At 46.4% G+C, this 15,372-nt stretch overlaps 2 protein-coding genes across 3 annotated transcripts; one reads left to right on the forward strand and one right to left on the reverse strand.

The window, feature by feature from the left end:
- Window positions 1–2,573: 2,573 nt before the first annotated feature.
- OSER1 (oxidative stress responsive serine rich 1) lies at window positions 2,574–9,161 on the reverse strand. Its single transcript, XM_032198060.1, has 4 exons — window positions 9,096–9,161; window positions 6,062–6,178; window positions 4,101–4,214; window positions 2,574–3,385 (listed from the first exon to the last, which is right to left on the reverse strand). The coding sequence occupies exons 2-4, from the start codon at window positions 6,136–6,138 to the stop codon at window positions 2,692–2,694; spliced, it is 885 nt and encodes a 294-aa protein (XP_032053951.1). The 5' UTR covers window positions 6,139–6,178; window positions 9,096–9,161; the 3' UTR covers window positions 2,574–2,691.
- Window positions 9,162–9,295: 134 nt separating this feature from the next.
- LOC116495806 (oxidative stress-responsive serine-rich protein 1-like) lies at window positions 9,296–13,812 on the forward strand. 2 transcript variants are annotated; one of them, XM_032198519.1, is made up of 4 exons: window positions 9,296–9,330; window positions 9,618–9,714; window positions 11,390–11,500; window positions 12,190–13,812. In XM_032198519.1, exons 2-4 carry the CDS (start codon window positions 9,644–9,646, stop codon window positions 12,881–12,883), a joined length of 876 nt encoding a protein of 291 aa, XP_032054410.1. In that variant the 5' UTR covers window positions 9,296–9,330; window positions 9,618–9,643; the 3' UTR covers window positions 12,884–13,812. The 2 variants fall into 2 exon arrangements, with proteins under 2 accessions (XP_032054410.1, XP_032054409.1); XM_032198518.1 differs by having other exon boundaries at window positions 9,304–9,440.
- The last annotated feature ends 1,560 nt before the right edge of the window (window positions 13,813–15,372 follow it).

Consider the following 15,372-nt stretch of genomic DNA (forward strand, 5'->3'; position numbering starts at 1 on the left):
CCGGGCAGGGGCAGGAGCCGGGGGCGAGGCTGCCCCATGCTGGGAGGCTCCGGCCTCTGCTGCCGGGCCTCGCCTGGCCGTGGGAGGCCGGCGAGGAAAAAAAAGATAAGGGGGGGGGGTAAAGGAAAAGAAAAAAAAAAAAAAAAAGGAGGGGGGTCCCAAGCCCCCGCCCCAAGCCTTTCCCCGCCCGGAGGGAGGTCAGCGCTGCCCTAACAAGGCCATCGGAGGCCGGGAGCTGCTCCCAAAAATAACCCCGCGGGCCGGCCCCCTCCTCGGGGCCCTTTTATGAAGGAGGAGGAGGAGGAGGGAGAGGCCTCCACCCCCCCCCCCCCCACCTCCGGGCGGGCAGCCAGCAGAGGAGAGGCTGGGAAAGTGAAATAGCCGAAAATAGCGCCTGGGAAGGGGCGAGCTGCTGCCCGGCCCCCTCCCGGAGGCAGGGAGCGCCCCTCGGGGCTGGCTCCATCCCCAGCCTCCCCCGGCCCAGGAGCTGGGGGGCGAGACGCGGAGCCCTGAGCCCCCCTTTGGGGCAAAGCTCCAACGCTCAGGTAACAGTGGTGCACCTTGGACAGCCTCCCGAGCAGCCGGAGAGGTGCTAAAGAAAGTCTATGTGTCTGCAGGACGAGCTAAATGTGTGTAAATGTCACCTACAAGACAGAATAGCTGTGCACCTTCCTGTGCGGGCACAGGTGAGGGCCGCCGCCGTGAAGGAGATTACAAAAAGCCTCAAAAATTACTCAGCCACCCAAACGAGGGAATGGGCTCCTTGGATAAGGGACTGACACAACTCAGAAGCACCCCTTGACAGAACCAGACACCCCTTTTCCATTTTAACATCAGATCTTAAAATTTCTGACAATTTTATGTAAAATTTCATGTCAGAAATTAAAAAAAAAAAAAAACAAAAAAAACTTTCAGACTACTTAGTCATGCTTTCAAGGTTTGCTCTGCACCACGCAGGGCTGGAAATTGATGTTTTCTCCAAGCAAAGCCGGAGGTTTTTTGGTTTGCGTCTCCTGGGCAGAGCCAAGCAGCACGTAGTAACAGGGCTGAAAGTGTTAAGACAGCACTCGCAGCTGCCCGCAGCCCGCTGTTCTGCAGTGTTCCAGGATTTGCCAGCCCAAGTATGTTGTAACTGTCCTAGAAGGATGCCAAGTTCAGGACCACGTAATTATTTACTTAGGAACTCTTCCTAATTACGTAGCACAGTTGTGAACTGATAGACCGCTGTTTAAATATTAATAATTTATGCACATGCTGGCATTTAGAGAGCCTGCGCTGAGCACTGAATCAGCCATGCAATCAAACTTTAGGAAACACTAAAATCTGGTGTGTAATCAGGCACCACACAGAGCTCCTCTGATTTCTTCTTTTTGGCATAAAAAAAATAACGCTCTGCTTTGAAGGCTGGGGAGGCAAGGAGTCAGCCGCACCCAGCCAGCCCCTACTCGGGATGGGGTGACCTCTAGTGGCCCTGCAGCACTTGCTTCCCATCCCAGTCTGCACCAGTTCACCTCTTTCTGTATTTTTCACACTACCTCCTGGATTTCAATCCACTTTCTATAAAGTGGTATCGAGCACCTGGCATTTTAATCCTAAACCCAGCAAGTACAGGTCTGTGGTGATTATCAAAGAAATGTTAAAATAACATATATTCAAAAAAGGTCTTCACATCACCATGGCACCTACCACGTTACATGCAATGGTGATGTGGCTGCTACTGGCAAACATTTGGGAATAGTAATACTTATTTGAGAAGTATTTTATTCTGAAGCTAGAAAATGCTGTTTTGGCCTTCCTAAAAATACACTGAACAGGCTCCATCTTATTTTTACTTCTGTTACCTTGAGAAGCAATTGTCCATAAGAAAGCAGGATATTTCTGCCCCTGAAGACAAGCCTCTAAGGCCTTTGGGACATTCAGTGAGGAGTTACACTTGCTTCACGTTTTCTGGTAGAAAACACTTCAGAAATCAGGATAACCTCTTGAATAAGGCCTTCCCTTGATAGCCCACATCTCCTTTCTGATCAGGCAGTCTAGCAAGCAAATCTTTCCTCTGTTAACCTACTTTCACCTGACTAACTGAACAACGACAGGTGAAAGAGGGTGACTGTTTAGGTGACCATAATAAAGCCTCTCTTCAGGCACAAAGGAATAACAATGTCTCCACCCAGGAAAAGCAGATTCTCTCCTGAATTTGCCTGGAGTAGGATTTGTACCAAGCAGAAGATGGGAAATGATCATGCTTTATGAAATAAAATCAGAGGCACAATTGTCCAAAAATGCAAGCCTAAGCATTTCAAACTGAGGCCAAAGTCGATTCAAAGAAGCTGAATTACACCAAGTTTCTCTCATAAGAGCTCTGACTACCAGGAGACCTAGATACACTTCCCTTCCAACAAACTGAAACAGGAGGATTTTGAAAACGAGGTAGAATTTCCCACAGTAGATCTCTCAAGTATAGGCAGATACTCTTTAAACACACTCACTGTTTACTTCAATAGCTATTCCAAGTATAAACTATAATGCTTAAGCTGAAGTGTTTGTACAGCTGCAATAATGAACTTTACCTAGGATGCAAAGAAAAGTTTTTTATTGCAAGCACAGTGAGCAATGATTGGATCGCATCTCACAGGAATGTGACTGAGGTCACATTAAAACCACCCACACGCTTGTTTTTAGTGCTCCTCATTGTCAGGTGTACATCATTTCTGCCATGTGAGACATTTTCTTTGGAATATACAAGTAATACTCCATGTATCCCGAAAGATCTTCAATAGTCACATCATCCACAAAGGCCCTGGCTTGCTCAGAGCAAGAGCGTGGAGAACTTGATGGAGTTCTTGATGGCAAAGGTTGAGAGTGATCCTCAGCAACTGTTTTTCTATCAGGTGCCAATGGGAAAGCGTTCTGCAAGCCAGAGAATTTGTACACTTCCATATCTTGCCATCGTTTACACTGACAGGCTTTATCTGCACAGGCACATGGCTTACTCTTGTTCAGCTTGGACACAGATTGAAAGTCAGAGAGCTGCGTAGTCTCTGGGCCTGCTTTGGATTCTAGAGACATGGCAGTGGGAGAGTTTTCCTGTTTGTTCTCTGATGTAGACCGCAAAACAGAAGCTCCTGAAGAATCAACATTATCTCCCTTCTGACCAACATCTGGAGCAATACAGCATCGTTCATGTGCACAAGCTTCCTTTGGGATTGGCATCCCAAACCCTGTGCCATCATCTGGGGCATCAATCTGGCTCTTGTGCACTACTTGGCTGCACGTGGAATGTGATTTTGTGCTGCAATGGACAAACTTTGGAGTATGAAGAATTGGGGATTTGGAACGCCTGCGACGCTGGGTTCTCACAACTCCTCTTGAAGGCTTCTTCACAGGCCTACCATGGAAAGATAAAAGTGGGTGAAGTTTCACTAAAAGGCTAGTTGGATTATAGGTAACGTCAGGCAAGATGCCTAGTGTTGCATGCAAGAGCTTTAACATCAGAGTATTTGCTCAGGGTATTCCACTGTCTTGGAGTTTGACATTGTTCTAGTCAAGCACCACTATAAAATATGAAAGAAACACCTGGGAATAAAACCTGAAGTGCTTGTCTTAAGGATTACATAATGAGTAAAGCATGGGAGACAAATAACCTCCAAGAGAAGGACAAAGCGCAAGATGACAGCACAAAACCAATGACTCAAGGCAAGAGGATAGTTTTGTTTCAGTAGATGTGTCAAGTTCTGCACAGACATTCAAGAAACAAATTCTTTAATCTAGTTCCCAAGGCATACCGACACCTGCCATGTTGAATGGTTACTGCAAAAGATTGCCTGAAAAACAGCACTTCACATTTATATTAAGAAACATCTATAATGTTTATGTACCCAAAGCTGAACAGCGTTTCCTTGCACTTCATATAATTGTGCATAAGAACAGTAGTCACATATGACAAGAAAAGGGTAGTGCGGAATATTTTTAAATAGTGTTTTTAATGAAATAAATGTGGGTCCCTTCTTTAGGGGCCCAGTTACTGGAAAACCTGGCTATTTAAATTTCACTTCCAATGCAATCACATTTGAAGTAGTCTGACAATCCTTAGCTTCTCTTACCCATGCCAGGTTTCCTTGGAAGTACACACATTCTTAGGCTTGTTTTCATCTGCTGCTGTTCTAACTACTGCTCTTGGACTTGTCCCCTCACCAACAGGAAGAGAAGCAGTAGATCTGTGAAAAAGAGAATGAAAACATAACAGCCTAGATTGGTTCATATTATAAATATGAAAAAGCTTATGAAACTTCTTTTCCAGAAGAGACTACTCCAAATTATTTATGACGTCTTAAAAAACCTGCCCACAAAGACGACCCAAGTCTGACGCATTCCTATGCCAAAAGTTTGTATAACAAGCTTTCGCTGAAGGTGGCGTCATACAGCAAACCAAACAGATTGCAAATCCAAACTCCTCACCTCGGTGATGAAGCACACAAAATAGCTAAATATCAGAGAGGGGGAAAAACACTACTGAAGAAATGTGCCTCTTTTTCCATAGACAAATAAGCTATTCTTTCCTAAAAATAAATGTTCTTTGGACATAAATAGACTTTGTTTATCTGAAGAACACTCATGTCTTTGTCTAGGACGATGTAAACTAAAGCTCTTCATACTACTGCAAGTTCAATCACTTCAGCAACAGAATCGTGACAGATTTTCAACTTCTATTCAAGCTAGGGATCATTTAAAAGAAATTTACTAGTTTTCCTGGTGCTATAAAACCATTCCAAACCACCATTTTCAATGAGCTATAAGAATACCAGGAATCATTTTGCCATGTTGTGCTTTTACATATTAAGCTGGAATGGACAAGGAAATTATTTTCCAAATTCTTTTTCTTAAATTGTTTTTTTTAAGCAGGGCTGATCCCCTAAAAAGTGAAAATAAGTCTTTGCACGCCGTTGTAGGATGGCATTAACTGACATTTAAGAGACTATCCTATCAGTCAAGCACCTGCTATTTTCCATTTAACAAACATCAACACAGTAGTAAATTGAAGGTCGACAGTAAAAACTACCATAACTAAAGTATGCCCGACTTGGGGGGGGGGACTGAGGATACCGAAGTATCAAGAGGCACTTCGGTGGTGATAGATTCCTAATGAGCTTAATTACTTAAATGAAAGATAATTTTAGAAGTCCCTCTACTTGCCATTTAGCTTCTAAAGTAATTCCAATTACCAACTTGATACTTGCATACTGCCTTACTTACACTTTTGTTTCCGTCACCAGCATAACTGCGTCACTGCCAATAGCTTACTGAAATTCAGTACTCTATTAATATACAGTATTAATATATATCTATTAATATTATATATTAATAAATATGTAATCACACCCATTTGTCAGCAGGAAAAAAAAAGCATTATATAGAAGCCATCTGTATATTTTAGATAAAAAAATGATTGTCTCTAACAGAGAAGACACATTCTGCTTGTGTTCTTCTTCCTGGGACAGTCAGGGTTAAGTGCCACATCTGAGATCTCCCATGAAACAAGACTACACAAAAAGCATTCCTTCCCATTTAGTGTTTTGGTTATAAACAGAAAATTTGTAAGTAACATCAATGAAAATAGTTTGAGTGGGAATCATGCATTGCAGCTAGTGCCCTCCTTTACTGATATGGAAAGAGTATTTCTCTCCTGGGAAAAGACTGGAGTTTATTCTCATGACAGGCCTTTAAAGCCATGGCAGTAAGCTAACTTTGAGTACAGCTCCAGTGCTATGGATATGACCTCTGGCAGCCAGATTCATGCCAAAATTCATTTCAAATGTGCTGTCAGTTGCTCCTTATTATTAGGTTTGTTTCAAGCCTGTTGGGACCTAATAGTGATCGAACGAATCACAATTCCTTGAGAAGTGCAGTCTACAGCTAGTGAATTTATTTCCATTTAACTTGAATGAAGGCTTTCAGTGCCTAACCTTTTGGAATTACCTCCTTCCTTCAGATTGAGCACAGAGGTTGTTCCCTTCCAGTCCGTTTGTAATATGTTAACTCTGTACCTCCCTGTGTTGTTACTTACCCAGCTGCGTCAACTCTTAGCTTTTTGAACGCTGTCTGCAGGCTTTCCTCTTCTCCATCCTTGGCTTCTGTTTTCATTATTGGGACGGTCAGATGCTGACAGAGTCACCATATACTGCTAAAATCAGAAAAGAGACATACCAAACTAAGAACTGATACCTCATTAAAAACATTAGTTGCCCAGCAGCATCACAATACATGAAAGTAAGCTCCAAACAGCAAACTGCACAAAGCTGAGGTCATTCTAACAGAACGTTTCTGAAAGTTGATTCAGAACAAACTCTATGATACCCAACTATGCAACAGTCTCTCATACAAATGCATTGATGAGTTAGCAATTTAAAGTAAAATCTGGTGGCAAGAGCATCCTGCATAAAGTTTAGACAGACTCTTCCATTTGTCTGAGCTGCTACCAGGATAACTCCAGAAAAGGTGAAAGGTGAGAAGAAAAAACATTAGAAACAGCCAACTTTATACAACTACGGGAGTTGATGTTACATATATATTAAAAATCAAGCCAAACCAAACCAAACCAAACCAAACCAAACCAAAACAAAACAAAAACAGACCTTTCTTAAGCCAAGATAAAGTGTTAAGCTAAACATTTTTTTCTTATTTCTAGATCCCAGGTGTTTGGTTGAAATTCTCCTCTTACATTACAATTGGATGAAACACTGCAGTGAGTCACATCAGACTCACAGCCTCCTGATGTGCTCTGTGATCGACTAGCTACTGCTACCATGGAGGACCAAAGGACAAAGAACACACTGCTTTTAAAACACATTAAAATTAAATATAAGTTGTCCAAATTTAAGCAGGTTGAATAAAAAAGTTAATTACATTCACATTATACCAAAATAGTCAAAGTGAGTTAAGCTGCATCTGTTTTTGCTCACACACACTGGACTGTTGGAAAGAAAAAGTAAAGCAGGACTCAGAAGTGATGATTTTTGCATGCTGTACTCCTCAGTTTTACAAGTTTTTTTTTGTTGTTGTTGTTTGTTTGTTTTAAAAAAAGTACCAATAAAAACATTTCCAGGGTTGTCATGATTTTGTTTTCAGTTTGCAAGGCAATATACAGACATACAAATTTGGATTAAATAAACCAGAAGCAGTAAACTCACAACAAAAACTGGTCAAGACTGTGAAAGAATCTGAACAACCAGAATCCTCAACTTTGCTTATACCACCCACCCAAAAGAAATTTTCTACACATCTTGGCAATCAAGACTATCCCAATTTCAGAAAAAAAAAAAAGTCTCATTTCTACACCACAAGCTCAGCATTTGTTGAAGTTTGCCTGGCCAGTTAACCTGCTTCACTTTATACGTTTTGAAAAGAACATACTTTTCACCTGTGTAGTCTCCATTACCACACATCAAAGCCCTTAAACAGAGGTATTTTGCTACTGAGGTCTCTGCAAAACTGCTTTTTAACAGGACAGAAGTCCAATGGATTGACTTGAGTGCTTCTGGAAAAAGGGGGCCATTTGGTGGTAGCCTGGCTGCGTGGGTTGTGAGCAGATCATCAGTGTGGTTTTTTTCTTCAAAAATTTACAAGGGGAAGTCACGCTTGACCAACTTGATAACCTTCTATGATGACACGACTGGCTTGGCAGACAAGGGGAGAACAGTGGATGTTTACTTTGACTTCAGTAAGGTATTCAAACACAAGATTCCAACAAGATCCCCACAAGATCCTGACAGAGAAGCTGATGAAGCACAGGCCGGATGAGCTGCACAGTTGGGCACAGAGGATGGGGAACAGTGGCACAAAGTCAAGCTGGAAGCCAGTAACGAGCGGTGTACCCCAGCAGTCAATAGTGGGGCCACTTTTGCCTAACACCTTCATCAAAGATCCGGATGACAGCACAAAGAGTAGCCCCAGCAAGTTTGCTGATGATACAGCATGGGCAGGAGATGTGGATGCACTGAGGGTATAGTGCTGCCACCCAGACAGACCTTGACAGGCTGGAGGAATGGGCTGAATGGGGAACACAAACCAGCAACGTGCCCTGCTTGCAAAGAATGCTGATGGTATGCTGGGCTCCTTCAGGCAAAACATTGCCAGCAGGTCAAGGGAAGTGATTCTTCCCCTCTGCTCAGCACCAGTGAGGCTGTGCCTGGATCGCTGGGTCCAGTTCTGGGCTCCCCGGTACCGAAGAGATGTGGAGCCACTGGGAAGAGTAGGGCCAAAAAGATGAGTAAGGGACTGGGGCACCTCTCCTGTGATAAAAGGTGGGGAACTAGGGCTGTTCAGCCCGGAGAAGGCTCGGGGGGATCGTAATGTCTAAATATACCCGAGGGGAGGGCGCAAGGAAGTCAGAGCCAGGCTCTTTTCGGTGGTGCCTGGGGACAGGGCCAGACGCCAAGGGCACAGACTGGAAAACGAGAAGTTCTGTCTGAACACCAGGAAACACTCTGCGCTTTCTGTAGCATGGAAAAGAAGAAGTCTGGGTAAAGAAAAGGAGCCACCCGCCCCTCAGAGGCTCAGCTGCTTGTGGAGGTGTGGGGCGGTGCCCCCTGCTCCCGGCCCCAGTGAGCGGGGGGGGGCGGCTCTCGTGGCGCTGCTCGGCCGGACGCGGCCCCGTTCGGCCGTGCCTTGGGGACGGGTCCCGGCACGGAGCGGCACGCACTGCCCGTGGCTCACGGCGGAGCAAACCCCAGGGGAAGCAGCCAGCACAGGCGCTCCCCCCAGCAGGGCAGCGCTTCGGACCTCCCCCAGAGCCGGGCACACACCGCACGGGGGCCGTACCCCAGCGAGGCTTCCCCCCGCCCCACGGAACCCTCCGGAGCTGCGCGCCCAGCTCCAGCCTCCTCCCTCAGACCCCAGCTCCCTGCGGGCCCTCACCCAGCGATGAGCCACCGCCGGCAGCTCCCGGCTGGCGGATCCGCGGGACACAGCGCCAGGCTGCCCCCAGCCCTCCTGCCGCCCCCACAACCCTGCTATTCCCCCCACCCCTCCTGTTTATCCTCCAGCCCTCCCCCGTCCCCTCCCCAGCTCCTGCGGCCAGCTCGGTGCCCCCCGGCCCGTACCTGCCCGCCTGTCCCAGCTCCACCCGGCAGCGCTGCGGCGGGGCCCGGCCCGGGAGGCGGCGGTGGCGGGACGCGAACCCGCGGCCGGAAGGGAACGGGAGGGGAGGGGAGGGGGGAGGGAGTAAAAAAAAAAAAAAAAAAAAAAGCCCCGAAGGGCGCATGCGCGCTGCGCCCCGCGCCGCTGACGCCAGTTCCTGTTGTGCTCCGGGCCCGGCACCGCCCCGGCAGCGAGGCGGTGAGGGGGGGGCGGGGGGCGCCTCACGGAGCGCGGCCTGGGCGGAGCGGCCGGACCGGGACCGGGGCCGGGGCCGCCTCACGGAGCGGGGCGGGGCCCCACGGGACGGGGTAGGCCCCGGGGGGCGGCTGGGAGCGGGCGGCGGCGGCACCGGGGGAGCTTTAACCCCCCCCCCCCCCCCGGGGGGTTCCTGAGGCGCAGTCCCCGGCGGGAGCCCGTTGGAGCTCGGTGCCGTCTCACAGAGCCCCCCCCCCCCCCCCCCCCCCCTCCCCCGTTGTGTGTTGCAGCTCCCGGCGCATGGCCCGGCCCCCCCATGGCAGCCAAGGAGGAGGAGGAGGAGAGCCTGCAGCTGGCCTTCAAAAAGCTGCGGGTGGACGCGGCGGGGTGAGTGAGCGGGACCGGGGGGGGGCCGACGGGGCAGGCTGCCGGTGGGAGGCTGCCTGGGCTGGGAGAAGGCTCCGGGGGGAGGGAACTTCATTGCGTGAAACGCAACGCGGTCGTTATCACTGCCCGCTCAGCAGAGCAGCGCTCTGGTGCTAGTTTTGGCTCGGTATCCCACTGAAGTTGCACAGTGACAGCGTGAAACCGTGACGTGACTCGCCCAGACCCACTCTACCTGCTGTGGTAGCTTTAGTCACCCTGTGAGACACGGGACTTGTTCATCCTTCTGTCGAAATGCCGGGGCCTTCAGGCTCATCATGGTTTACTGCAGCACACAAGCATTTGCCTGGAGAGCCTCTGAAGAAGAGTACCCAAACTTTGTGCTGCTCTAGAGCCGGGCCTCACTGGCAGTTAGCATGTGGGCTAAATGCGGGCACTGATAATTTCTTATTTCAGAAGATAACAGAGTAAAATGTCTGTGGACATTTTTATACCCCAAACATTTGATAACGCACCAAATACATAGATAATACGTAGTATAAGCTTGTTCCTTTGCAGCAGGAGATAATAAAATGATGTAGGCTAATACATTGTGAGATAGTTCACTTGAAGCCTTTTGGGAATTCGCCGGCATAAGGGAAAGCTTTTGTACTGATCACTAACGTTGGCTTATGAGCTCATCTCCATAGCCATCAATACTCTGAACTCATGACCTCCCCTGCTCGATAAAAATACATTTTCATTTGCTACTCCTTTTCTATATTTGAGGATGTCTTCTGTTAAATGTGGAAAAAAAATACCTGTTCTATAGATCTGAGAGAAGCAAGGAGCAGTGCTTACTAACCATACTGCTCTTAATGTGTTGCCAGTGTGGAATTCTGGTTGATGCCCGATGACCTCTCTTCAGTCCCAAAAAGATCTTGTTTTGAACAGCCGACTGGTCTGTTAAGATGAACTTTGGGCAGGGTGCTTGGCTCTCCTGATAGAATTTCAGACACCGTACTTAGGATTTTCTGTCCTGTGTTCTAAATCACATATCTGGCTGTCAAATCCATATGCTGATATTTTGTTAAGCATCTCTGTAATTGCTTGCACTTCCATACTGAACTAGGCACAGAGCACTGTGGTAAGGCACGCAAGGTAAGGTATGTTTGTTGCCTGGACTTCCAGGGCCAGAAGTATTTATTTTTTTCCCATTATACGTTTATCTGGAAGTTTTAATGAGAAATAAATTGGTACTCTCTCCTTGTTTGTTGCTGTACCTCATCCACTTCTCTGACTATTCCTCAGCTTGCTGCTGTGGGTTCCTGACTTTGCATTTTAGATGAGTAGGAGTCTATCTTTAACAGCTATTGTCAGACAAAAATAATTGGAACATGAGTTTACATTCCTTTAATGTGTCATCTTGTTGCTAATAGGGCATGACATCAGCCTCTGGGCATTTTGGCCATGTTTCCTCACATCCCACCTATTTTTAGGCACTTAACTGTGGTCAACAGAAAAGGGGTGGTTGGGCAGATCTCCGTAAGATCCTGCTTCTAACCACTGACTACAGAGGAAGTCAGGGCTGCAAACTGAATCGTCCTCGCTAAGCATCTAAACCTATGAGGCTGCATCCAGATCTTTGAAGCCATATGTTGAGGCACCATTGTAATGTGGCATTTTCCTCTTTACTTAGATGTATTGCAGCTCTGTCTGTGGGCGACGGGACGATTCTCAGGACACCGATAAGAACAGCAGTGGATGGAGCCAAACAACAGTCTGTTTGCTCCAAGGAAGCATGGCATGGGTAAAACATCCCGTTAGCTGCACCATACGTGTATCGAGACATTTAAATCTTGTGTACTGTTTCTACTGAAAGTTGTTGTTAATTATGTGGCTGAACATATCTTTCCTCTCCTTTCTATTGCAAATATTTACCATAACTGTTTGATATGATTTTTTTAGAGGCTTTTATCAAATACTTAAAAAAAATAAAATAAAAAAAATATTGCCTCTTGTTAGAGAGAAGGTACCTAAACCTTTCTTTTCCACTAATCTCCTCAGAGATCCTTCTCTTCAAGTCTTTAATGTTTGCATCTTTCTCTCACCCGTTTTGGGGTTCTTTTATTTCTGTTTTGAAGTACCTGGATATTCAGTGTAATTCTGCCAGCAGCTCTAACCGATACCAGGTTCTGCATTCCAGTTCAGTTTGGGATGACAAGCACCTTCAACAAAAGATTTTGGGGGAGGTACCTTTAAAACAGGGAGGTTGTTATGGATCTCTCCTTTGGGGGAGCTCCAGTTCACTTAGGCTTCTCCACTGTTCCTGTCAGAGATTGTATGCCACCAGTCATCCGATTTTTCTAAAAAGCAAAAAAAAACCCACACACCATTATGTACACACGCATTTATTTAGATATATACAGTTAGCCACATTTTTGAGCAGTGGCGTAGATTCTGTCGTTACATACCTGTTGACCCGTTACAACCCCACAGGTGTGTGAGAAAGCCTTCGAGAGGATCGGCGAGAGTTCCACGTCGCAGACGTTCCAAGTCCCCTGTCCTGCATCCCCCCAAGTTTACATACTGCAATGTGAAAGCCAGCGGCCAGCTGAAACACAAAACCCAGTCAGACGTGTCAAAGAGTAACGTCACTCCAGACGTTTTTGTTCCAGCAGAACACGGTACAAAGGACAGGCATGATTCTCACTTTGAGGCCAGTGATGACAGAAGAGCCAGAACTGAACCTCTGGAAGCTTCCACCACTCAAGAGCCTTTGGGGAAGTCGAGGGAGAGTTGCCTCGGTCTCTCCTCGTCCTTCGAGACTAGCTTGCACTCAAGCCAAACCTCAGATTTCCAGTCCTTATCCATGCTTAGCAATGGCAAGCAGTGCCCTTGTACGGACAAGAAGTGCCAGTGCAGGCAGTGGCGCTCCATGGAGGTGTACTCTTTCTCTGGGTTACGGAGCGTCCTGTCTGAGTGCGAGAAGGCAGTCCTGGGAGCACGCGCCCGCTCGCGTCAGAACAGGTCCCCGTGTGGAGCGGCCTCATCGGGTTCTCCCAGGTCGTGTTCTGAGCAAGCTCGAGCCTTTGTGGATGATGTGACTATTGAAGATCTTTCAGGCTACATGGAATACTACTTATATATTCCTAAGAAGATGTCCCACATGGCAGAAATGATGTACACTTGACTGAAAGCAATAGAGAACCATGATTCAGAGTTCGGAGCAATGGTTGGGCTAATAGCCTTGTCAGTGCCATGTTTTTGCTGTTGTGTGTTTGATCAAATGTTTCTTTGCATCATACAGTTTAGTTTTCTAATAAAATAAAAAATGGAATATAGTTTCTGAGCTTAGTTCTAAAAAGAATGCACTAAGGTCTCTAAATACCTTAACAAAAGCACTGTAGATCAAACAAACTCCATTTGTTTTTTGGTTTGTGCTGTGGATATTCAAGCTCTGTACTCTGTTCTCACTGTGTCTTTGGAAAAGAACCGTTTAGGTTTTGTTCTGAAATTTTGCAGTGTTTGGAAAGTTCATTCTTAACGTGTCCCAATACGTAGCAAAATGTTTCATGGCTACAGCTCTGTCCTCCTCATCCTGCTCTAGGAAGAAGAATGAGAAGGCATTCAGTGTTTTGGATAGGATGCATCACCTTTCCTCGAACACTGCCTGGCTCCTTTTTAGTTGGATCAATTGGGAGTGCTTCCTCCTCTCAGATTTGGGGGGAGGTCTGGAGTGCGTGGGTGTGTGCTTGGACCCTTTTGTAATCTAACTAGCTCACTCTTAAGCAGTTCTATTTTTCTGCAGATAAGTGAAGCTCTTAGAAGCAAAGATATATTTTGTTATTTGTGCTTTACAGATGGAATGATTTAAGGGAGAGCAAAGCAGGCTAACAGTTTCTTGGGCCATGCTGTCTCAGACGTGGAGATTGTGGAGCCATCTATACACAGTTTGTGCATGTTTGATACACAAAGCAGTTTGGAGCTGGGATAAGCAAGGATTGTGTATCATACAGGCTTTGTGGTGTAGAGCTATAACATTCCATCTGGTTGAAAATACTGAAATAAAAAGAAAATTGTTGCTGAGACTTGCATTAATAAATGTTTGTCAAAACCCAACAAATTAAAGCCTGAATAATTTGATTTACACTCATTTTCCCCCAGGATAATGGGTTGGTTTTGCTTTGTTTTTAGAAATAACCAAAAGTCTGCTTTCAGTGTCAGAGGCAAGCACGTGCTAAACAGCTGCATTCGAGTAAAATAGTGCAAGTTTTACTTACATGTTTCAAGATCAGTGATCAGCAAGCCAAGGAACTGCAAGTAGTTGTATACAAATAGGTAACAGATTGTTGGCCTTGCATTCTGTGCTAGAGAAGTCACAGACGTTCCAGGTGATTGCGTTCTGCTTTTTTTCTGGTCATCCCGAAATTCTGCGCTATGCTTCTGTTAAATTCAGGTGAAAAGTTCTTAAGAAATCCAAGTAAATTTATGTGAGAATACCATTAAAGCTTACTTTGCTCTTAAGCTTTGCCACTTCATACAGTTACTTAGCAAGCAATATTGGCTGGTACTCTCAAGGTAACTGATTTCTAAGTTTTGTCTTCCTTATCTCCCTTACCTACCTCCGAGTTAGGAAGGAGGAACAGGGATGTGTAGGTACTTAATTTGTTGCTGCTGTTTTTCAAAGGATATTTCCACTTTGAAAGTGCTAATTTTCTTTTCATGTTTTGTTTCCATCTCCTCTTTCAAAGGCCTGATGTGCCTGGGGAAGGAAGGAAATAGGAAGTTCAGCAAGTCCAAGATACATCCAGGGGTTTAGGGAGGCGAGAGGTGAATTCAAATTGCCACAAGACTGGGTGAGAGAAAAGGTTCTCTGGGCACGTTTCCATGGAGTTCCTCACAAGGCAGGATAACTAGTAGCTAGAGGGGGGGGGAAAAAAAAGAGGCAAAAGCTCAGTGGTGGCATATCCTGCCCGAACTGCTATTTGTGAGAGTGCTTAAACATCCAGTGAGGCCTGCAGCCTGGAAACTCTCACTGGAAACTCAGGCTTTTTTAGCAAACAGCACCTGGTCTGGGAACGTCTGCACAGCACCGCTGCCCTGACCAGCGCTGCAGCCCTCAGACCCACCTGCTGATGGGACTGGACAGGGGGCAGCCTGCGGGCTCTCTTCCCCTTCCTTTTTTCCCCTGCAGGTTTTCAGTCCCCTCTGACACCCCGTTCCTTGCCATTCCTCTACCCACAGCAGCGTAACGTCGATAAAACCAGAGGCAATCGAGGCAATCCTTCACTGCGGTCTGCCTGCTCCCAGGGGGCTGCCCGAAGGCCAGGAGAGCTTGTCTGGAGGAACCTGATGCCAGCTGGAGCCCACAAATATTGTCCCTCTCGCCCTAACACCATCCCTCCTACATCAGCAGCACCAGGATGTGTTTTTTCAGCATCCCCCCTCCACCCGCAGCATTTTACAAGCGACTTGCCTATCTAATTTCAGGGCCAGTTCAGCTGAAGCGTGATGCAGAAGGGCACCTGGGATCGATGACATTTATTTCTCACCTTACAGAAGCCAAACCGAGCCCTGGCTGAGCTTTACATCAGCAGACGCTGAATCAGGACACCCAGGAAAAAAAAAAAAAAGAAAAAAAAAAAAAAAAAAAAAAAAAAAACACACCAGATTGTGGCT

The sequence above is a fragment of the Aythya fuligula genome, chromosome 16 (assembly GCF_009819795.1).
Source record: "Aythya fuligula isolate bAytFul2 chromosome 16, bAytFul2.pri, whole genome shotgun sequence".
NCBI classification, from domain to species: domain Eukaryota; kingdom Metazoa; phylum Chordata; class Aves; order Anseriformes; family Anatidae; genus Aythya; species Aythya fuligula.

What these genes read in the sequence shown, in the direction of transcription:
- LOC116495806 (XM_032198519.1), top strand. Translation starts at nt 9,644, where the DNA reads ATGGCAGCCAAGGAGGAGGAGGAGGAGAGCCTGCAGCTGGCCTTCAAA. An exon ending in CTGCGGGTGGACGCGGCGGG is followed by an intron (nt 9,715 to 11,389) that starts GTGAGTGAGCGG and finishes CTCTTTACTTAG; the next exon opens with ATGTATTGCAGCTCTGTCTG. An exon ending in TCCAAGGAAGCATGGCATGG is followed by an intron (nt 11,501 to 12,189) that starts GTAAAACATCCC and finishes ACAACCCCACAG; the next exon opens with GTGTGTGAGAAAGCCTTCGA.
- OSER1 (XM_032198060.1), bottom strand. Translation starts at nt 6,138, where the DNA reads ATGAAAACAGAAGCCAAGGATGGAGAAGAGGAAAGCCTGCAGACAGCG. An exon ending in CTAAGAGTTGACGCAGCTGG is followed by an intron (nt 4,215 to 6,061) that starts GTAAGTAACAAC and finishes TCTTTTTCACAG; the next exon opens with ATCTACTGCTTCTCTTCCTG. An exon ending in TCCAAGGAAACCTGGCATGG is followed by an intron (nt 3,386 to 4,100) that starts GTAAGAGAAGCT and finishes TTTCCATGGTAG; the next exon opens with GCCTGTGAAGAAGCCTTCAA.